This window comes from Xenopus laevis, chromosome 2L, assembly GCF_017654675.1.
Source record: "Xenopus laevis strain J_2021 chromosome 2L, Xenopus_laevis_v10.1, whole genome shotgun sequence".
NCBI classification, from domain to species: Eukaryota; Metazoa; Chordata; class Amphibia; order Anura; family Pipidae; genus Xenopus; species Xenopus laevis.
Window position 1 is genome coordinate 12,252,075 of NC_054373.1, and position 19,533 is coordinate 12,271,607.

General features: G+C 39.8%; 1 protein-coding gene across 1 annotated transcript in view; it reads right to left on the reverse strand.

Annotated features, from left to right (window-relative positions):
* Window positions 1–381: 381 nt before the first annotated feature.
* Window positions 382–19,533, reverse strand: part of sim2.L (SIM bHLH transcription factor 2 L homeolog) — a 55,889-nt gene continuing 36,737 nt past the window's right edge. The window contains exons 3-11 of the mRNA XM_018245910.2: window positions 17,295–17,384; window positions 16,129–16,237; window positions 8,554–8,639; window positions 6,812–7,011; window positions 6,590–6,696; window positions 5,960–6,107; window positions 5,056–5,221; window positions 3,989–4,397; window positions 382–2,915 (exon numbers count right to left, since the gene is read on the reverse strand). Coding sequence (XP_018101399.1) covers window positions 2,203–2,915; window positions 3,989–4,397; window positions 5,056–5,221; window positions 5,960–6,107; window positions 6,590–6,696; window positions 6,812–7,011; window positions 8,554–8,639; window positions 16,129–16,237; window positions 17,295–17,384 — 2,028 coding nt within the window. The 3' untranslated portion in view covers window positions 382–2,202. The remainder of the gene's footprint in view (window positions 2,916–3,988; window positions 4,398–5,055; window positions 5,222–5,959; window positions 6,108–6,589; window positions 6,697–6,811; window positions 7,012–8,553; window positions 8,640–16,128; window positions 16,238–17,294; window positions 17,385–19,533) is intronic.

Consider the following 19,533-nt stretch of genomic DNA (forward strand, 5'->3'; position numbering starts at 1 on the left):
CATTTGAAGCTTCTCCAATTTGCCTCAGAGGGGGAAAAATTCCTTCCTGACTCCAAAATGGCAATCGGACCAGTCCCTGGATCAACTTGGACTATGAGCTATCTCCCATATCCCTGTATTCCCTCACTTGCTAAACACCATCCAACCCCTTCTTATACCTATCTAATGTATCAGCCTGTACCACTGATTCAGGGAGACAATTCCACATCTTCACAGCTCTCACTGTAACAACCCCCTTCCCAATACTTAGCCTGAACCTCCTTTCTTCATTAGCAGTAGGAGGGACGTGTATTTATTTGAGAAATTGCAAGTATATTCAGTGATTGGAGAGAGAGAATATGTATGAGCATTGTATAAGAAAACACAGAGGACACATGTATATAAGAGATCCAGGCTGGTGCCCTCAGTTGGATTTATTCATATATGCAAAAAGTCATGTTTTATTGAGGACTTGACCACCGTAGCAGCTGCATAATGCCAACGTTTGTGGGATCGAAGTCTATTTTTCGTACGTCTCTGTAAGCATTAGGTCATTGTTGTGTTGATCACCCACTAACTGTGCATAGTTTAACTCAAAGTTGCCAACTGAAATCCTGATTTTACAATTCCCAGACTTGCTGACCTGAGAAGAAAACCAGGGCTTGAGCTTGTGGTCAAGCTCCGTTTTGGACAGAAAGGAAGGAAATACATTTGCCTATTCAAATACAAACAGCAACAGCAAGATTTTTTAGAAGTCAACTGTTGTTCCAAACCAGCTCTACTTTACATATTACAGATTGTTTTCAGGTACAAGTAAATGCCATTTTATTATGCCACCATCCCAATAATCCTTTTAATAAATGAGACCCGTGATCACTGCTACGATTGCCAATTCTAATATGGAAATATAATTCTATGCATAGGTGGCGGGTCATTTTTATGTTTGGGGATGAAACTATACATACTTTCTAGTTATACATTTTTTTTTTATAGTTTTCGAGGGCAAATTACATGTGTAATGCCCCAGAACTCACGGCAGGATAAAGGAGGTCAATATAATGAATAATATCCTCAGTACTTGTAGCATAATGTCATCTATACTACACAACACATGGTAGTATAAATACAGCTCCAAAGCCCAAAAGACTTGGCAAGATAAATGAAGCGCCAATTTAATATATAATAACCCTAGAACACATAGGGCCAGATTCTATTCATTGAGCAAAGGGTTTATAATGTGAAAAGTAATGGACAAGATTCAATTTGAGATACAATTCAATCCAGAAAAACATATTTTTTATCACGTGAAAACTCTATTGAGGTTGAGGGGGAAAAATTGGAAATGAATTAGAACAGTTTGTTTTCTCCTGGAATTAAATCTCATCCATGAGTTTTCACGTGATAAACCAAGAATTGGATTTGGCCCATGCACATTCCATGTATAACACTTCTGTACAGTTTCTCGTAGAAGAATTCATAGGAGTTGGTTTTGGGGGGTCTCAAGACTTAATTAAAGTTCTCTTATGATTCTGGGGTAATTATATTAGTGATGGGCTTGAACCATTGATATTTATGAAATATTTCCATTGTTGGTTCACCTTAACTTTAGGTACCCTAAAGCCTTTCAGAGAGTTCAGCAATAGCAAGAGAGCTTTCTGGATTTATTTCTCAGTTAAGGTGGCATGCCTTCTCTTAAATGATGGCCCTAATTGTCCGCCCTCCTCACCAAATGATAAACATTGAAACTTCCATTACTTTAGATTTATTTCTCACTCTAACACCTATTTGGAACCATTCTTATCTAGATGCCAGAATACATTTCATTATGGCCTCTCTGTTTGATGATGATGCTGCTGTAGAAATGTGAACGGGACTTGCAGCATGGTTATCAAGAGCTTGCTAATACCATCAGAAGTCTTGTTCCATAATTTGATCAACATTATAGAGGATTTCAGAAAGTAGGTGGCTCTAAATAGGTTTCCTCTGTATAATTAATGTGGGATATGACTTCTTACATGGTCTACATCGATGACTTATTGGCAAGCTAGCTAGACCTTATAGTTGTCTGTTACACATGGTTTGCCAAGAACTAGTGCATGTCTCTCCTATCAAGACCTTTCTGCTAGACTCTGTAAGAACTGGTCACCATTTTTCCTCATCCTTTGGCGTAAATGATTGCAGACTTCATTTTATTAACAAATAAGATTATACAAAGTCCTAATATCACCTTCCGTTGGTTATAATTACTGAAGTCCCAATATAATGTGGAACTGATGTTTCCCGGTGGGTTTCTGGAGAAGAGATCGATGACGGACTCTGGTTTTTGTAAACAAAAGCATTTACCTCTTCAGAACCATACCCATAATGTTCTGTGCCATGTTCAGTTCCTGTACATGGTGATGTTGGGTAAGTTCCATGTTTGGATAAGACATGATGATAATTAAGAGGGACATATGGAACTTGCCCACCAGGCTTGAAGTGCTCATGTTCTGAATTGTGATGGGCAAATCTTGAGTTTGTTCTATCGTTTTCTAGTTCGTTATAACCTGAGTGATGAAAATTAGGATAGCCATGCCTAGGTTCTTTCATGCAAAGCCGTCTCGTCTGCTCATATACCACAGGCCTTGGAAGGATATGGCTGAACTGCCCAATAGTCTTTGCATGGAGACATTCGGATTTCTGCAGGACTGAGTTACTGAGAGAGTTGGAAAAGTGCTTTTCGTTGGCAAATGTTTTCTCCTGCTGGTACCTGCTGAAAGACAGCTTATTTTCTTCTTTCACGCCATGGTATGGTGGTGCTGCCCGGTTCTCAGATTTATTTGTTTTCATTGGAGACGAGTGGTAGAGTTCATCTTTATACCTGGCACTGTATCTTGGCATGGAACAGTCTGTAAATCCATCAGGCGGACTGTCTAATGCACTGAATTTTTTGGTTGCTGTTAACATCCAAGCCATGAAATAGAAACAAAAATTTTATTAGAGAAAGTTGGGAGACCTGCTTTAAACAGAAAACACATTAGCATATAATTTTTTCAGTACAGGAGATCAAAGAAAAAATCTGGACATTTTCAGTGAGAAACCCGGGACTGTGGACTGAGCTGTCAAAATCAGGACTGCCCCACGAAAAACAGGAGAGTTGAGAGGTATGCCAAATGGGAACATTATTTTGTTATATGTCTTGGGGCTGCATGTCTATATAATGTTTTCATAGAACTGTTATTTGTTAGTGTTCAGCAGACCACATGACTTCTAGTCACGTGGCCCAATCAGAATTCTTAAAATTTTTGACAACCCTTGGAAATATTAGACTGCAGGACACGGAAAGATCTAAATAGGGCAGATATTTGATAATTGCTGTACCCCTGTGACCTCCTCAATCTATGGTGCCCTAGTCAGCCTTACTTACTAGGTCTCCCAGCCCTGATATTCCTACTGCATGTAGGTTTGCTTCAGTATTTAATTACAAAGGGAATCTCTATGGTCTGTCATGGACATCACAGTGATGAAGCTCAGAAAATGCCATGGATCACATCTCAGGCAATAATCAGACTGACCTAATGTACTTCTGCATTAATTGGAAGGAAACATTCCCTCTTTCCCCCCAGGATAAAGAAAGTGGCCCTTGGGGTCAAAAGCTCCCTTTTTAGTCCACACTGAGGGGTTGCACAGGAATATGAATCAAACAGAACTTGGAGTCAACAAGAGCTTTTGTTTCTGCCAAGTAACATCTTACTTGAAGTCTTTTTCCATTGGAGGATCAATACCAAGGAAAGTCTTTGTGTGCTGGTTATCTTAATAGCCTCACCAGTCATTTTGAAAGGGACTGAGACGCCAATGGCTGTCTCAGTCCCTTTCAAAATGACTGGTGAGGCTACTAAGATAACCAGTCATTTTTCTCCCTTATCCAAAGCCGGTCCCTTGTTTGGTGATTTATTTCCATTGGAAGTCACCTAGTGTGATAGTAAAAGACTATAATTTCTTCAAGGAAATACTGATAAACACAACCTACCTTCATAATTATGTGCCAAGTTGTGCCGGACTTGAGTTACTGATTGTTCATGAATATTTTTGGGAGGAGAGCTTGGAACAACTGAATTGGCATAATGCCAGTGGCACTCCCCGCCGGTCTGTAGGGTGCTGAAGAAAAATCTTGCCATTTCACAAGGGGAGGAGCTCTGCGGCTGTCCGTATCGAGAGGGCATCACCTGTTTTTTGCCGCTGCTACGTACATGGGAGTCCATAGGGAAGTGTCCATAGTGGTAAGGGAATGGCAAACTGTACGTTGGGGTGTATAACAGTTCACTGTTTTCCGAATGGTTGCTCTGTTCTTGGTTAGTGGCAGTGTGTATTGGGGGGCTTCCTTTCCAACTTCCATATTGGGAACAATCCAGTTTGTCACCAATGAATGATGTATATGGCTGGAAAAAAGGGGAGAAATGGGTATCAACTAAACCATTTTGGAATGGAGACCTAACCAAACGTATATTTATACATAAATGCCTAAATTCATTCCATTTGTAATAGTATTTGCTGTGTAAAACAGTTTGTGGTCTACTTTTCCTTTAATGTAGAGCATGGAAACCTTCCAGACAACAGGACAAACAAGCAACATAGAATATAAACTATCAGAATAGTTTCACCTCGATTTTTCATGAGCTTTTTTTTCAGTACATGATAACTCTTATTGGCGTCTCTTGTGTAACTACTACTGAAATGATTCTGAAATTCCCAAATTATAGGATAAATTCATAATAAAAATGCTGATTGGTTAGTCATTTCATCCTTTTCTCTAAATTGAAGATGTGGTTTACCAAGCAAACCTGGGTGGCAAATCTGGGCAGCCAGCCTGAGAGACTATAGCAGCATAGTCTTAAATTATAAATTCAATTAGTAATGCTGTCATAGAAATCAGTGGGCAGGAAAACTGGAGCATATAGAGAAAACCCAGAATAACACAGGGAGAACAAACTCCACACAGACATTAGCCTGGTTGGAATCCAGGTGGGGACCCCAGTTCCTAAGGCAGTAATGTTAACCTCTGTGCAAAACTATATGCCACTAAATAAGCACAATTACCTGTGGATATGGATTTGCCCTTGGTTTGGACTTCACCTTGCCACTTTTCACCTTTATGGGCTTGCGGGCTTCCTGGGAGGTAGTCATTGGGGTCCGACATGAAAACGGAACCTTTGATATTGTAACTTGCTCCAAAGAAAGCTGTAGCTCTTTGTACTCCACATCACTGTCAGGGAATCCAAAGACAAACATATAAATCCACTAAAAGTTGCAAAATGATGATGCATTTTGGCCAAATTAAAATAAATGTTGAGCTTTGTAGTCCTTGGATGCTTCTGTACAGCTTTGGATGCAGAGGCTTATAAAATGTCAGGGTATTGAGCAGTAAAACCTCAAGAAATAATAGTTGACTGCCTGTCTGGGTTAACTGCAATAATCCATCTGACAACACTTCTCAAGAGTTTGACCAATCTCTACAGATGTCCTTCAGCCAACAATAGAGACTGGGAACTCAGTGCTACCCTAGACACAAGTCTAATTTGAGGAATGTCTCAAGTCACACACTCTCATCCTAGAAGAACTCTACAGGGCGTCCAGTGGCTTTCAATGGAGTTTGAATGTCAGTTAAAAGTTGCTGCCCAGCCTTAAAGGACCATTTCCATTGATTCACTTCTTGATTTTACCTTCCCTACCCCTCAGTAAGCTGCCATGAGAGTTCTATTTTATTCCACCACCTAAATAAAAGACTCCCAGTTCATCCCGAAGGAGGATGCTAGTTCTCTGCTTTAGCTCACTGCTTGAATGGTTTCTTTGCCGACCCCCTGGATAATTAGAATGTTCAAAACAAGCCTCTGTAGATCCCTTAGCTCATGCAGGTATACGACTACAGAGCCACAGTTTGGGAATCCCTGGCAGAGAGTTTCACAAAATTGAATAAAACCACTGCAAGGATCTCAGTACTTACGTGAGGACGTAGTTCACACTCACTATACAGTGGGGTCTTGAGGAACGGCTGTTATGGACAATGGTTGCATAGCTCTGAACCCAGACCCAACCTCCGTTCTTGGAGAGCAGCCTGTAATATTTGGTAGTGACCTGGCCTTTCACCAGCACTGCCAAAGAAGAACACAGAAAGCCAAATGAATGAAGAATATTGGTATCATACCCAACATTTATATAACTACCATTGGACCATTTCTGCTGCTCTCTATGGGATTTGCCCTAGATCCATTGCTGTAAGCACTAGGATCCTAGCTGTAGGGTGTCTGCCAATCCTCTATCTGTGTTCCCAGGTTTATTTAATGAAAAGGAATATGCATACTACCCAACAGTTGACTATACTATATCTGGTAAGTTTATGCCTTGCCATCGTTTGGCCTAACCATGTTTAATTTCACCCAGAGAATACCCTCAATCCACCCAAAAGGCAACCCATTTTCCCATAAGCCTGGAGCCCGGCCATCCCAAAACGGGACAATTGGGGGGACAATTGAACCTAACTTGCAGTGGACAACCCATGGTAGAAAACTTGAAGGTTATGGTTCCTGTATACTGTATGTTGAATAAAGATATAATATTTAACTGAATCACTTACAGAGATGGTGAGATAATCGGAGGTGGAATGCATCACAGCCATGTACATGATGGTAGAGAGTTTTCTCAATAAGGTCTTGAGGTTCATATCCAGTTAATTCAGCCACTCTGCAATGAAAAAGCCGAGCAGTGAGTATTATATGTTATTTAACAGGGTACCACAAACAGAAAACAGCTAAATACTCTGATACTTGGAACCTAGTGACTTTATTACTCTATTTACCTGGAATCCAAGAAAATGAGTTTGAGGTCCAGGCTTGCTCTGAACATGAACATGTTACTGTGTAGCTTGATCTCTGTGATGGCACTGGGGGGCAACGACTGACCCACGGCCACAAGGCCCACAATCTGGTAGCAGGAGTCGTACAGAGAAATGTCCAGCATGTACTGCCTTATTTTCAGATAGCCGCTGCAGTGAATCACCTGTCACAAAAATAGAAAATACATTAAACAGAAGGCTGGGTTGGGCGTGGGTCTATAAATGGAGGTGCCGGGTGAGGGTTGGAAGTGGGCAGGTTAGGGTCGGGTGCAGGTTGGAAGTGGGCAGGTTAGGGTCAGGTGAGGGTTGGAAGTGGGCAGGTTAGGGTCAGGTGAGGGTTGGAAGTGGGCAGGTTAGGGTTGGGTGTGGTTGGAAATGGGCAGGTTAGGGTCGGGTGTGGGTTGGAAGTAGGCAGGTTAGGGTTGAGTGTGGATCAAACTTTTGTCTACCCACATATCACTACAAGCAAACTCTACACACAACCTATCTACCCTTGGGGATTATTATCCAGAGACAATGGATGGCTGTCACACCTCGACCACTACCCCTACTGCATCTACACCCAGTGTATAAATCCAAAAAACTCCCTAAAAATAAGGGGGTGCTTGGATCTCTGAGCCCTATGCTCACCCAGCACTGTCCAGCTTCTCCCATAGATTGAGCCAGTTAGCTGACAAACTACATGTTTGAGGGTCCAAAATAAATTAAAACGATGATGCTATAAATGAAAATACCTTGAAGGGCCACATAAGGCCCATAGACTCAAGCTGGGCAGTCCTGTGTTATATAACGTCACATGGAATTCTCCAGGTTATAGTTTATTTGTAATATAATTCAATTATTATTTACTTTTTGTTGTATATCATACCTCCCAACATTTTGGAAGTAAAAAGAGGGCCAAAAATTTTTATCCCGCACGTAGCGCAGCAATTTTTTTGGCCACACCCCTTTCTGTGGCCACACCCCCTAATTACCATGTTTGTTTTACAAAATTTGGCAGGTTATGAAAGTTTGAAAATATTTCTCCATATCTAAACTGTGTTTTTGTGTCTCAAAATTGTTACAAAGTATCTTATTTGCACCTGTTAGCTGTTCCGGGCTCTCTGCTAAAAGCCAATTAAGTGAGAAACTTTGTTTCTTTTTCTGGCTGTTCAGTGCATAGAAAAGAGGGACTTTCCAGTACAAATGAGGGACTGCGGGTTGAGCTGTCAAAAGAGGGACTGTCCCTGCGAAAAAGGGACAGTTGGGAGGTATGGTATATTATTTTCATCTCTATGCTATTACATATTATTCACATCATTTGTATTTATTAGTAAGTATTAAGTAAATGTCTCTTTAATCCACTAGGTGGAGCCTGCAGTGAAAACTTATAGCATAGAAAAATCTTCTTCTAATAGCCATGGACAATGGCATTGCTGCAAAAGTTTCAGGCATCCCTGAATTCAACCCTCTCACCATTCATATATCTGCCATTTAGACAAGCAGCAGTTTAAAAAAGAATCCCAGTTCACTGAAATATTAATAAAATAAATTCATGACAAGCAATATGGCAGATCATTGGATTGTGAGGAATCAGTGTGCTGATAATAAGTCATGCGATCCTGCTATTGGGTCCAATGTAAAGAAAATAATGTAAGATTAATAGTGCTTATAAACTGGATTTATTAAAATAAAATCACGTTGTAAAGCAAGAAACGATCCCTCACCTTGTATCCACTACATGTCAGTCCCGCATTCCTTTTGGCAAGGACACACTTCATCCGTAGGAAGAACGACCGCTCTATTTCATACTCTGGAAGGACAAGATGGCAGACATATTAGAGACTGTGTCACAGACTCAGTCAGAGGGCTGGGCTTCAGGGATACAAGATTCTTATGGAATATTAAAGGGTCAAAATGAGGAAGTGGATTCAGTAAATTCGACCTATTAACGACTGCTTCCGTCCATTGAAGCCAGTAATCAGCAATAAGAGATGTGGTAATAAATGGTGAGACGCAGGTGTAACACTTGAGAAAGAGCTCTGCTCGAAACATGTCGTGTTCAGAATAAAAGCACTTTAATTTTTGCAGTAACGACCAGCGTCTGACCATATACAACCACATCTCTTATTGCGGGATATTAAAGCGGTGTTCTAACTTTAAGAACAGCCAATTCTAAGCAACCTTTCAATTGGCCTTCATTTTTTCTTTTTTTAATAGTTTTTTAATTATTTACCTTCTTCTTCTGACACTTTCCATCTTTCAAATGGGGGTCACTGACCCCATCTAAACTCAAATGCTCTGTAAGGCTACACATTTATAGTTATTGCTACTTTTTATTACTCATCTTTAAATTCAAGCCTCTCCTATTCATATTCCAGTCTCTTATTCATAGCAGCGCATGGTTGCTAGGGTAACTTTGACCCTAGCAACCAGATTGCGGAAATTGTAAACTGTGGAGCTGCTGAATAAAAAGCTAAATAAGTCAAATAATAAAAAAGGAAAACCAATTGCAAATTGTCTCAGAATATCACTCTCAAAGTCATACTAAAAGTTAACTCCAAGGTGAAGAATCCCTTTAAGGTGCTACTTTATTCACAATAGTTTATAGGGAGAGGGTGGAAAATGGGTGGGAAAAAGTAAGGGTGGAGCAAGTGTCCAAGCAATGGGGAAAGTGTTAGAAGGAATCTTTAAGTTGGTGGGTAAAACTTGTCAATATCAGAATATCACTCTCTACATTATACTAAAAGTTAATTTAAAGGTAAACAACCCCTTTAAAGGGATCCTTTAACCGAAGCTGTAAGACAAAATAATACAATGTGATGTACTTAAAGGGCACCTGTTGGGTTAAAATGTGGGCTAATAGAGCCCGCATTCCGTTTGGGGATATCAGTAGTCTTTTTTTTAAAAAAAATGACCCCACCAGCGGCAGCGCTATGCTACCCGCCCCGGGAGGGAGCTCCTGGAGCAAGCAGCCATGTTGTGTCACTCGCTCGCGCATTATGAGCAATTTGTGTCACATTGTAATTATGTCCATTCCTGATTCCCTACACCTGCAATCAGTGGAAGTGAAATTCTCAGGGTGTGGCATGCTGGGAGTTGTAGTTCACTGTCCTGCTCTAGAAGCATATAGGAAAGCCTGTGCTAATAACCCCATCCCGTGTAGGTTAGCTATTAGGTTACTGTGCAGCAAATTACTGGCTACTGTTTAATGAATCAGACTCTAATAGGATTACGGGATTAAAGTCTTGCTCATCTGTAATGCCTTGATATCTATCAATTTCCAACTGGGCTGCTGTTTCCCAGTGCTGGGGGATTAATCCTTGCTTCCCTCCAGCCTGGATCTGTGACGCCGCCGGTCAGTGTTAAGAAGTTCAAAATTGTCATCATTAATATTCCCAGTAAGAGCTGATTGGAGCTGCCGGCTGGAGCTTAAGATGAGCGTGGTGTGGAATATCATGGCCTTAAATGATGTAGCCCTGCCAAGTGTGGATAACATGAGAGGGAACATAGAATGAGGGGCCGAGAGACTGTGACTTGTGCAAATAGGCAGATTTTTATTCCTTCTGTCAGTCTGGAGCAGAGGTTTCCCAATTAAAAGAACATTAGAATTAGAATTCATTATTAAATCCTGTAAAGCTAAAGATTCTTCCACTGGAATCTAGGGGTGATCTTAAATTAACTTGTGAAGAATAATAACCTATTAACGTATGATCTGCTGAATAGATCAGAAAACACAACATAAAACTCTAGTTTCCATTAAAGGGTGCGCTGTATTTTTTATACTGATTGAAAATTAAAGGGACAATAAATAATATGTTGTATTTTATTAGAAATTGCAAAAATCAGTGCATATTAGGTGTTAGCCTTATTGTTTTGAAAAAGTTTAGGGCCCCTTTAAATATTTACATTTTTACCCAGTATAGCTCCTCCCTACAGATACACAAGACAGGATAAGGAAGTAAAAAGGGGGATGGGCTAAACCAGAAGTAGAAACAGGAAGTGAGATGGAAAAAGCCACAGGATATGAAAATACAAAAAATGGGAAACACAAAATGAATGGGAAGGGACAGAGATTGGAAAGTAAGAGAACAAACTGATATAACCAAGTTAAATAATGAAAGAGAGGTATGGGTGGGGGAGGAGTTTGCTATTTAAGTGTAGGCATGCCTTGTAGCTAAGATTCTAATTGGCCCAAGTATGTCAAGGTCTTTCCCTAGCAGTATAAAAGGATAGGGTAAATGGTTGCCACCTTTTGTTTGTCCAACTCTGTGCAGGGGGCAGGTGAGGTCTGAGATGTTGGATTTATGGATTCAGACTTTTCCATCCTCGGGGTATAATAAATCTAGAAAAATGTGAGTTTTTATTTTCCTCTAAAAATTCTAAAGAAAACTAAATTTTTTTGAGTTTTTGGCTTTTGGACTTTAATAAAAGTGTCAGTTACTGGCAAAGGGATGTATTTGTGTTGTGAGAATTAATGGGTGAGGGCAGGTATTGGCTGTGTCCCTCCTGTTGAATCATGTGCTCAGAGATAGTGAGATAACCATTTAGATAACCATTTAAACACATCATTCCTTTTGGCCGCACTGTAGTGCACAGCTGTTCCGGAGACGTATGGAATCTGCATTCCGCCGCTTAGCTCAGCTTCCCAAGGCTCTGCCCTCTAAGGGATGGGGGATATTGAACAATTGAAGCCAGCCGTTTAATATATTGTGTCTGAGAACAACATGCAGAACTTAAGGGAGGTGCAAGTGGGAGAGCAGTGGCCAACCATGAAACCATCAATTCTCTGAGAAGGGAGCGCATTTGTTGGGAAGTGTGTATAGTAAGTTGGATAGTGTGTATAGTCAGTTGGATAGTGTGTATAGTCAGTTGGATAGTGTGTATAGTAAGTTGGATAGTGTGTATAGTAAGTTGGATAGTGTGTATAGTAAGTTGGATAGTGTGTATAGTCAGTTGGATAGTGTGTATAGTCAGTTGGATAGTGTGTATAGTCAGTTGGATTGTGTGTATAGTCAGTTGGATAGTGTGTATAGTCAGTTGGATTGTGTGTATAGTCAGTTGGATTGTGTGTATAGTAAGTTGGATAGTGTGTATAGTAAGTTGGATAGTGTGTATAGTAAGTTGGATAGTGTGTATAGTCAGTTGGATAGTGTGTATAGTAAGTTGGATAGTGTGTATAGTAAGTTGGATAGTGTGTATAGTCAGTTGGATTGTGTGTATAGTCAGTTGGATAGAGTGTATAGTCAGTTGGATAGTGTGTATAGTAAGTTGGATAGTGTGTATAGTAAGTTGGATAGTGTGTATAGTCAGTTGGATAGTGTGTATAGTCAGTTGGATAGTGTGTATAGTCAGTTGGATAGTGTGTATAGTCAGTTGGATTGTGTGTATAGTAAGTTGGATAGTGTGTATAGTCAGTTGGATAGTGTGTATAGTAAGTTGGATAGTGTGTATAATAAGTTGGATAGTGTGTATAGTAAGTTGGATAGTGTGTATAGTCAGTTGGATAGTGTGTATAGTCAGTTGGATAGTGTGTATAGTAAGGCAACTTGGTGTCACCTGTGGTATAGTGACTATAGTTATAGAAGATGTTGTCAGGAAAAGAGTTTTTTGTAAAGTAAGGCAAGATGGTATATGTGTCATACATGTGTCTTTACTTACAACTTTCTTTATTCAATAAGACTTTGCCCAGAAAATGAAACAGTGCACTTTACATGTTTCCCCTCTTCTGGCTTCAGGGGTATCACTAGAGTGTGATGACTGTTGTGCATGTAAGGGGTTAATTAGACAGAAGTGCCACTGAGGGCCACCCAGGCAGCTTTAGAGACTACGACCCCTGACACACGTACGGGGAACACCATGCGCTCGCTCCTTCCCTGGACACATGGTGTCGCCTTAGGGATGATGTAACTGTTACTGACTGGCAACTGCTCTCTGTCTGCCGGCACCTTTATTAAGCTCAGGGCAGACTCTCTGAAGCAAAGGCCAAATCTGCTTGTATTCTGATTATACTGCGCTTATACTGGAAATATATCACACTCATACTGTACTTATAGGGGCTTATTTACTAAACTTCGAATGCCAAAAACCCCAAAAAAATTTTTTAGTATAAAATCGGAATATTTTGTGGGAAAAGAAATCACAAATTTTTTGGAATTTATTATACCCCGTGGATGGAAAAAGTCTGAATCTGAAAATCCGGCATCTCAGACCTGTCGAGGTTACATATAAGTGAATGGGAGAAATCCCAAAGATTTTTTGATCTGAGCTGGGTTTCGTGCAATAATCTGGAGTTTTTTGGGTGGAAATTTCTGAAAAATGTGTAAAATTCGTATTTTTCACGATTTTATTCCTAAAAAAACAACATTTTTGGGAAAGTGTATTTATAAATAAGACAAAGAAAAATGCGTAAAATTCGTATTTTTCCCGTTTTTTCCCTAAAATTTTTTTTATTTTTCAAAAAATATTGAGATCAATTCAGACATTGATAAATAACCTGATAATAACCTTGATAATATACTCATACTGTACATATAGTGTCTTTATACCTATACTGTAAGCATATTGTACTTATACTGTACTTATAGTTGTTCTTACTGTCCTTATATTTGATATTCTGTGCTTAAACTTTACTTAAAATGCACATAAACTGTACTGATACTGTACTTATATGTGTTCATGCTGTACTTAAACTTAGGGGCCCATTCACTAAGTTCGAGTGAAGGATTAGAAGAAAAAATACTTTGAATTTCGAAGTGTTTTTTTGGCTACTTCGACCATCGAATGGGCTACTTCGACCTTCGACTACAACTTTGAATCGAACGATTCGAACTAAAAATCGTTCGACTATTAGACCATTCGATAGTCGAAGTACTGTCTCTTTAAGAAAAAACTTCGACCCCCTCGTTCGCCACCTAAAAGCTACCGAACTCAATGTTAGCCTAAGGGGAAGGTCCCCATAGGCTTGGCTAACTTTTTTTGGTTGAAGGATAATCCTTCGATCGATGGATTAAACTCCTTCGAATCGTTCGATCCGAAGGATTTAATCGTTCGATCGAACGAATTGCGCAAAATCTCTCGACTTCGATATTCGAAGTCGAAGGATTTTAATTCCCCAGTCGAATAACGAGGGTTAATTAACCCTCGTTATTCGACCCTTGATACATTTGCCCCTTAAACTGGGCATATACAGTAGAACCGTTTTTCAGGGGACCAGAAAAAAATGGTGTAAAATCCAGGAAAATGTAAAATCAGGGAAATGTATTTATGTATAATATATAGGTGGGACCACAAAACTAAATTGTAAAATGAGGGGAAACTTCAAATCAGGGGATGTAAAATTGAGGTTCCACTGTAATTGATTTATTTTGTACTTATACTGTGGTTAAATTGTACTAATATTGTACCTATACTGTGTTTATACTCTGGTTATATTTTATACAATCCTTTTACAGTACATACACTGCTATAACACTGGACACGATCAACAAACTGTAACATAATTATTACTATTTCTTTATCCTAGGAACCCAGTAAAGTTCAATCTGTATTGCTGGGAATCAAAGCCCAATAAATTAATTTTAATTAATAAATTAATAAATCCTTATTTTTGGGATTTTGCTGAACCCTAATTTTTTATTATTTGTGGTTTTTGAGTTATTTAGCTTTTTATTCAGCAGCTCTCCAGTTTGCAGTTTCAGCAATCTGGTTGCTAGGGTCCAAATTCCCCTAGCAACCATGCACTGATTTGAATAAGAGACTGGAATAGAAAGATGAGTAATAAGATGTAGCAATTACAAAAAAATTGTAGCTTTACAGAACATTTATTTTTAGATGGAGTCAGTGACCCCCACTTGAAAGCTGGCAAATAATTATTATTATTATTATTAACATGTATTTATATAGCGCCAACATATTTCGTTGCACTGAAAAGTAAATGTGATTATACAACTAAATCCCATTAATTACATACATAGAACATATGGAGTTACATACATCACAATCAATACCGGTACAAAAAGTGAGGAAGGCCCTGTGCAAAGGAGCTTACAATCTAAAGGAAAGGGAATAATACACAAGGTGTGGGAGAGGATAAGATCGAATTGAGTGGGTGAGAAATGTGGTACTGTATGGGGTGTTGCGTTTGGTAGTTAAGCAGAGTGAGGGTAGGCTTCTTGAAAGAAGTGCGTTTTAAGAGATTTCTTGAAAGCAGAAAGGTTGGGAGAAAGTCGGACAGACCGTGGGAGAGCGTTCCAGAGGAGGGGTGCAGCCCTTGCAAAGTCTTGAATGCGAGCATGTGAGGAGGTAATGAGAGAAGAGTTGAGTAGCAGGTCAGTAGAGGAGCGTAGTAAGCGAGTGGATGAGTATATAGAGATGAGTTCAGAGATGTAGGGTGGGGCAGAGTTAGGAAGTGCTTTGAATGTCAGGGTCATTAATTTGAATTTGATTCTGAGAGGTAGTGGAAGCCAGTGCAGGAATTGACAGAATGGCGAGGCAGAGGAGGAGCGGTTGCTGAGGTGTATGAGCCTCGCAGCAGTGTTCATTATGGACTGGATAGGTGACAGTCTCTGGAGGGGGAGGCCAATTTAAAGAGAGTTACAGTAGTCTAGACGCGATATGATGAGAGAGTGAATAATGAAAAAACTATAAAAACTACATAACGAAGACCAATTGAAATGTTGCTTAGAATTGGTCATTCTATTACATACTAAAAATGTACTTAAATGTGAAATGTAGAGATTGATATTCTGAGACAATTTGCAATTGTTTTTCATTTTTTATTAATTGTGTTTTTTTTTAGTTATTTCGTTTTTCATTCAGCAGCTCTCCACTTAGCAATTTCAGCAATCTGATTGCTAGGATCCAAATTCCCCTAGCAACCATGCATTGATTTAAATAAGAGACTGGAATATAAATAGGAGAGGCCTGAATAGAAAGAGGAGTAATAAAATAATATAACAATATATCTGTAGATTTACAGAGCATTTGTTGTTTAGACGGGGTCAGTGACCCCCATTTGAAAGCTGGAAAGAGTCAGAAGAAAAAGGCAAATAATTCAAAAACTATAAAAAATGAAGGGCAATTGAAAAGCGACTTAGAATTAGCCATACTGTAACGACTGCTAAAAGACCCACCCATAGTTCAGCCTGCTTTCTGGCAAGCCACACCCCCTTTATTGTATTGTGGTTTTTTACACCAATCCTCCAGCTATTGGACAGGTCTCCAAGCTGCAAATCCCTTTTCGCACACACACATTTTTACATAACAGCAACTAAATGGCCTTCCCCATGTAATAAATGTACCTTGCAGTAAATGCGGGTGCAGCGGCTGATGCGCAGTGAGTACTGCAGTCATCTCATCATGGTCCGACGGATGAATGTATTCATATATACTATTGCCTGTCAGTTCCACCTGCCAACAGAAGTCACATTTATTATTAAGGGACAGAATTATTCAAGGGCAAGTTCACCATCAAACAAAAATGTTGAATTTATTAGACATCGGTGAATATAAAATTATATACAGTTATCGGACCTGTTATCCAGAATGCTCGGGACCTCGGGTTTGCCGGATAATGGATCTTTTCATAATTTGGATCTTCATACCTGTGGGGGCACATTTACTATGGGTCGAATATCGAGGGTTAATTAACCCTCGATATTCGACCATCGAAGTTAAATCCTTTGACTTCGAATATCGAAGTCGAAGGATTTACCGCAATTCGTTCGACCGAACGATTGAAGGAAAAATCGTTCGATCGAACGATTAAATCCTCCGAATCGAACAATTTGAACCATTTTAAGCGATGGATCGAAGGATTTTTCTTCGATAAAAAAAAAACCTTAGAAAAGTGCTGGGGAAGGTCCCCATAGGCTAACATTGTACCTCGGTAGGTTTAAAGTGCCGAAGTATGAAGTCGAAGTATTTTTTAAAGAGACAGTTCTTCGACTATCGAATGGTCGCTTAGTCAAACGATTTTTAGTTCGAATCAAAGTCGTAGTCGAAGTAGCCAATTCGATGGTCGAAGTAGCCAAAAAAAACTTCGAAATTCGAAGTATTTTTTATTCTAATCCTTGACTCGAGCTTAGTAAATGTGCCCCTAAGTCTATTACAAAATTATGTAAACATGAAATAAACCCAAAAGGCTGGTTTTGCTTCCAATAAGGATTAATTATATCTTAGTTGGGATCAAGTACAAGCGACTGTTTTATTATTACACAGAAAAAGGTAATCATTTTTAATCATTTGGATTATTTGATTATAACGGAGACTTTTCTGTAATTTGGATCTTTCTGGATAATGGGTTTCCGGATAACAGATCGCATACCTGTATTTAATTATTGGATTGAAATGAAATTTTAGCGAAATTTCCAGTTTTCCCCCTGTAATATTATATTATCATAAACTTTTATCATTTTAACATAGTGGGATGCTCCAAGCTTCATCCCCATCAGTCCCACCAGCTTACCTGGGACAGTCCCAGATGGACGGAGGCAGTTTCTGAAATGTACATGATTTTGCCGTCAGACGCTACGACGAAAACAAATCCATCGAGAGTCTGTAGGGGAGGGGAAAAAGGGCATTTTTAAAAAGGATGAATCCCTATAAACATTGAGGAGCAGCTGAAAAGGGACATAAAAAGAACAGGAAAGGGACGTCTATAACACAGAAAACATTAATGTTGTTAATTTCCCTTTTAAAATAATTCATGCAAAATATTAACCAACCATTTTTTTTCCTGCTGCAAACTATTCACTCCTATGGTGAGTCTCAGACAGGCAGCAGGAGCAGTTGGTTGTGCCAAGGCAACGTAGTTAGGTTGAGGCAGAATTTATTAGATCACCATTAGTCAGAAATTGAACTGAAAGATTACTTCATTGTTTGCTGATGGAATTCTAAAGGGGAAATTCATTTTTATATTACGTATTAGCAGGTTAAAGATGGACCTATTCTGGATCCTATTTTAATTGGTTTTCATTGCTTTTTATTAATGATTTTTATTAATTAACCTTCCTATTCTGTCTATATCCAACCTGCAACTGAAAACACTATCTGGTTGTTTTTGGAAAGGTACTGGCTCCACCCATAGGGCTGTGTTCAAGTAAATATTTAAAGGAGGACTAAACACCCCAAACCTTGGTTCACCTTTAAGTTAACTTTTAGCATTTTATAGAATGGCCAGTTCTTAGCAACTTTTCAATTGGTCTTAATTTTTTCTTTTTTTGTCTTCTTTTTCTGACTCTCCCTGGCAGGTTTTCCAAATAAGGAAAACCAGACAGGATTCCCTTGATTGACACGGCGATCGGCCAATGAAATCAAACCATTTTCATCTACATCATGGTCCCGTCCACTGTTGTCACGGCCCGCCCCCCCTGCCCGGTATCAGCCGTACGGAAATTTGGCAACCCTAGATGGGGGCCAGGCCAGTGATGTCAGGGGTGGGACTGAGGACGTGGCGATCATCGACTTTCCTAATTTGGAAATCCATAAAGGAACTTTTCACCCAGACAGCCCTTCCAAAAACCGGGCTATCTGAGTGAAATCCGAACAGGTGGCAACGTACTTGCTATTGGAACCAGTGTTTGGCTCTCTCTCTTTAGGTGGCCATAGACGTAGAGATCCACTCGTTTGGTTTCCCTGACATGCCCATATCGGGCTGATCCGTTCCTGGGCCCTAGAGCCCAACGATCGGATCATGATGCATCTGATATGGGCAGTCGGATACACACACGGATGGAACCGCGGTCCGAAAGGATTTTTCAACCTGCCCGATCCAAATTTGGCCGACATTCAGACAGATATCAATCGGGGAAGCCCGTCGGATGGCCCCACACACAGGCCAATAAGCTGCCAATCGGTCTGTCTGCAGCTTTTATCGGCCTGGGGGCCTTTTCTCTGTTCTTTGGTTCTGGCTCTTCAAACCATTTAGCAGAATTCAGTTCTCCTCTTGGTAACTCAATAAACTGACTTCTGCTACATCGTTTCAGGAGACAGAACCAGCAGTGCGCTAAATAGAAACAAAGAGACGCTGCTTTTAATCTCATTTAGATTTACAGATAAGGTTAAACACTTTACAACTGTGTAATGAATGCACATATATATTGGATTGGATTGGAGTTGATTACAATGACATTTTCTTTCATCCCCTTTTTGCATTTTACTGTTTTTATTTCATGCAAAGCTTTTTGCCTTTGTGAAGCTGTAAATATAGTTCAGCCCAAGGCAACATGGCGTCTGGGGGGCTCTTTATGGAAACACATTGGGTGCAGTGAGACTTTACAGGTCGGAGGGGGAGATTATTGCAGCCCTGCTGTGTCTTTTCCTCCAATAATGGGCACATTCAGTGCAAACGTACAGGTCTTTGGGCCCTCAGTGATAAATTGCGCTGGATTAAATCCATCTACAAGCAGACGCCCCGCGTGGATAAATTCTATTAAAAAGGGGGGACCCATAAATATTTATCCAGGGCTCGAATCAAACGCCCCAGTGCCACCGAGATAAAAGCCCCACTGTGCTGCCATGAACTGCTCGGCTCAATCAGACTTCTGAATCTAAACAAATTATACAATTTCTAATGAAAATATAAGATTGTGTCTGATCTGAAAGAAAATGCAGCTTTTTCCCCCTAGAAAATCCTCATTAGGGAACATCCAGGTGGTTCAGTTGATAATATATTTACTTCTGTCCCAGGCCCTGCACATAAGCCA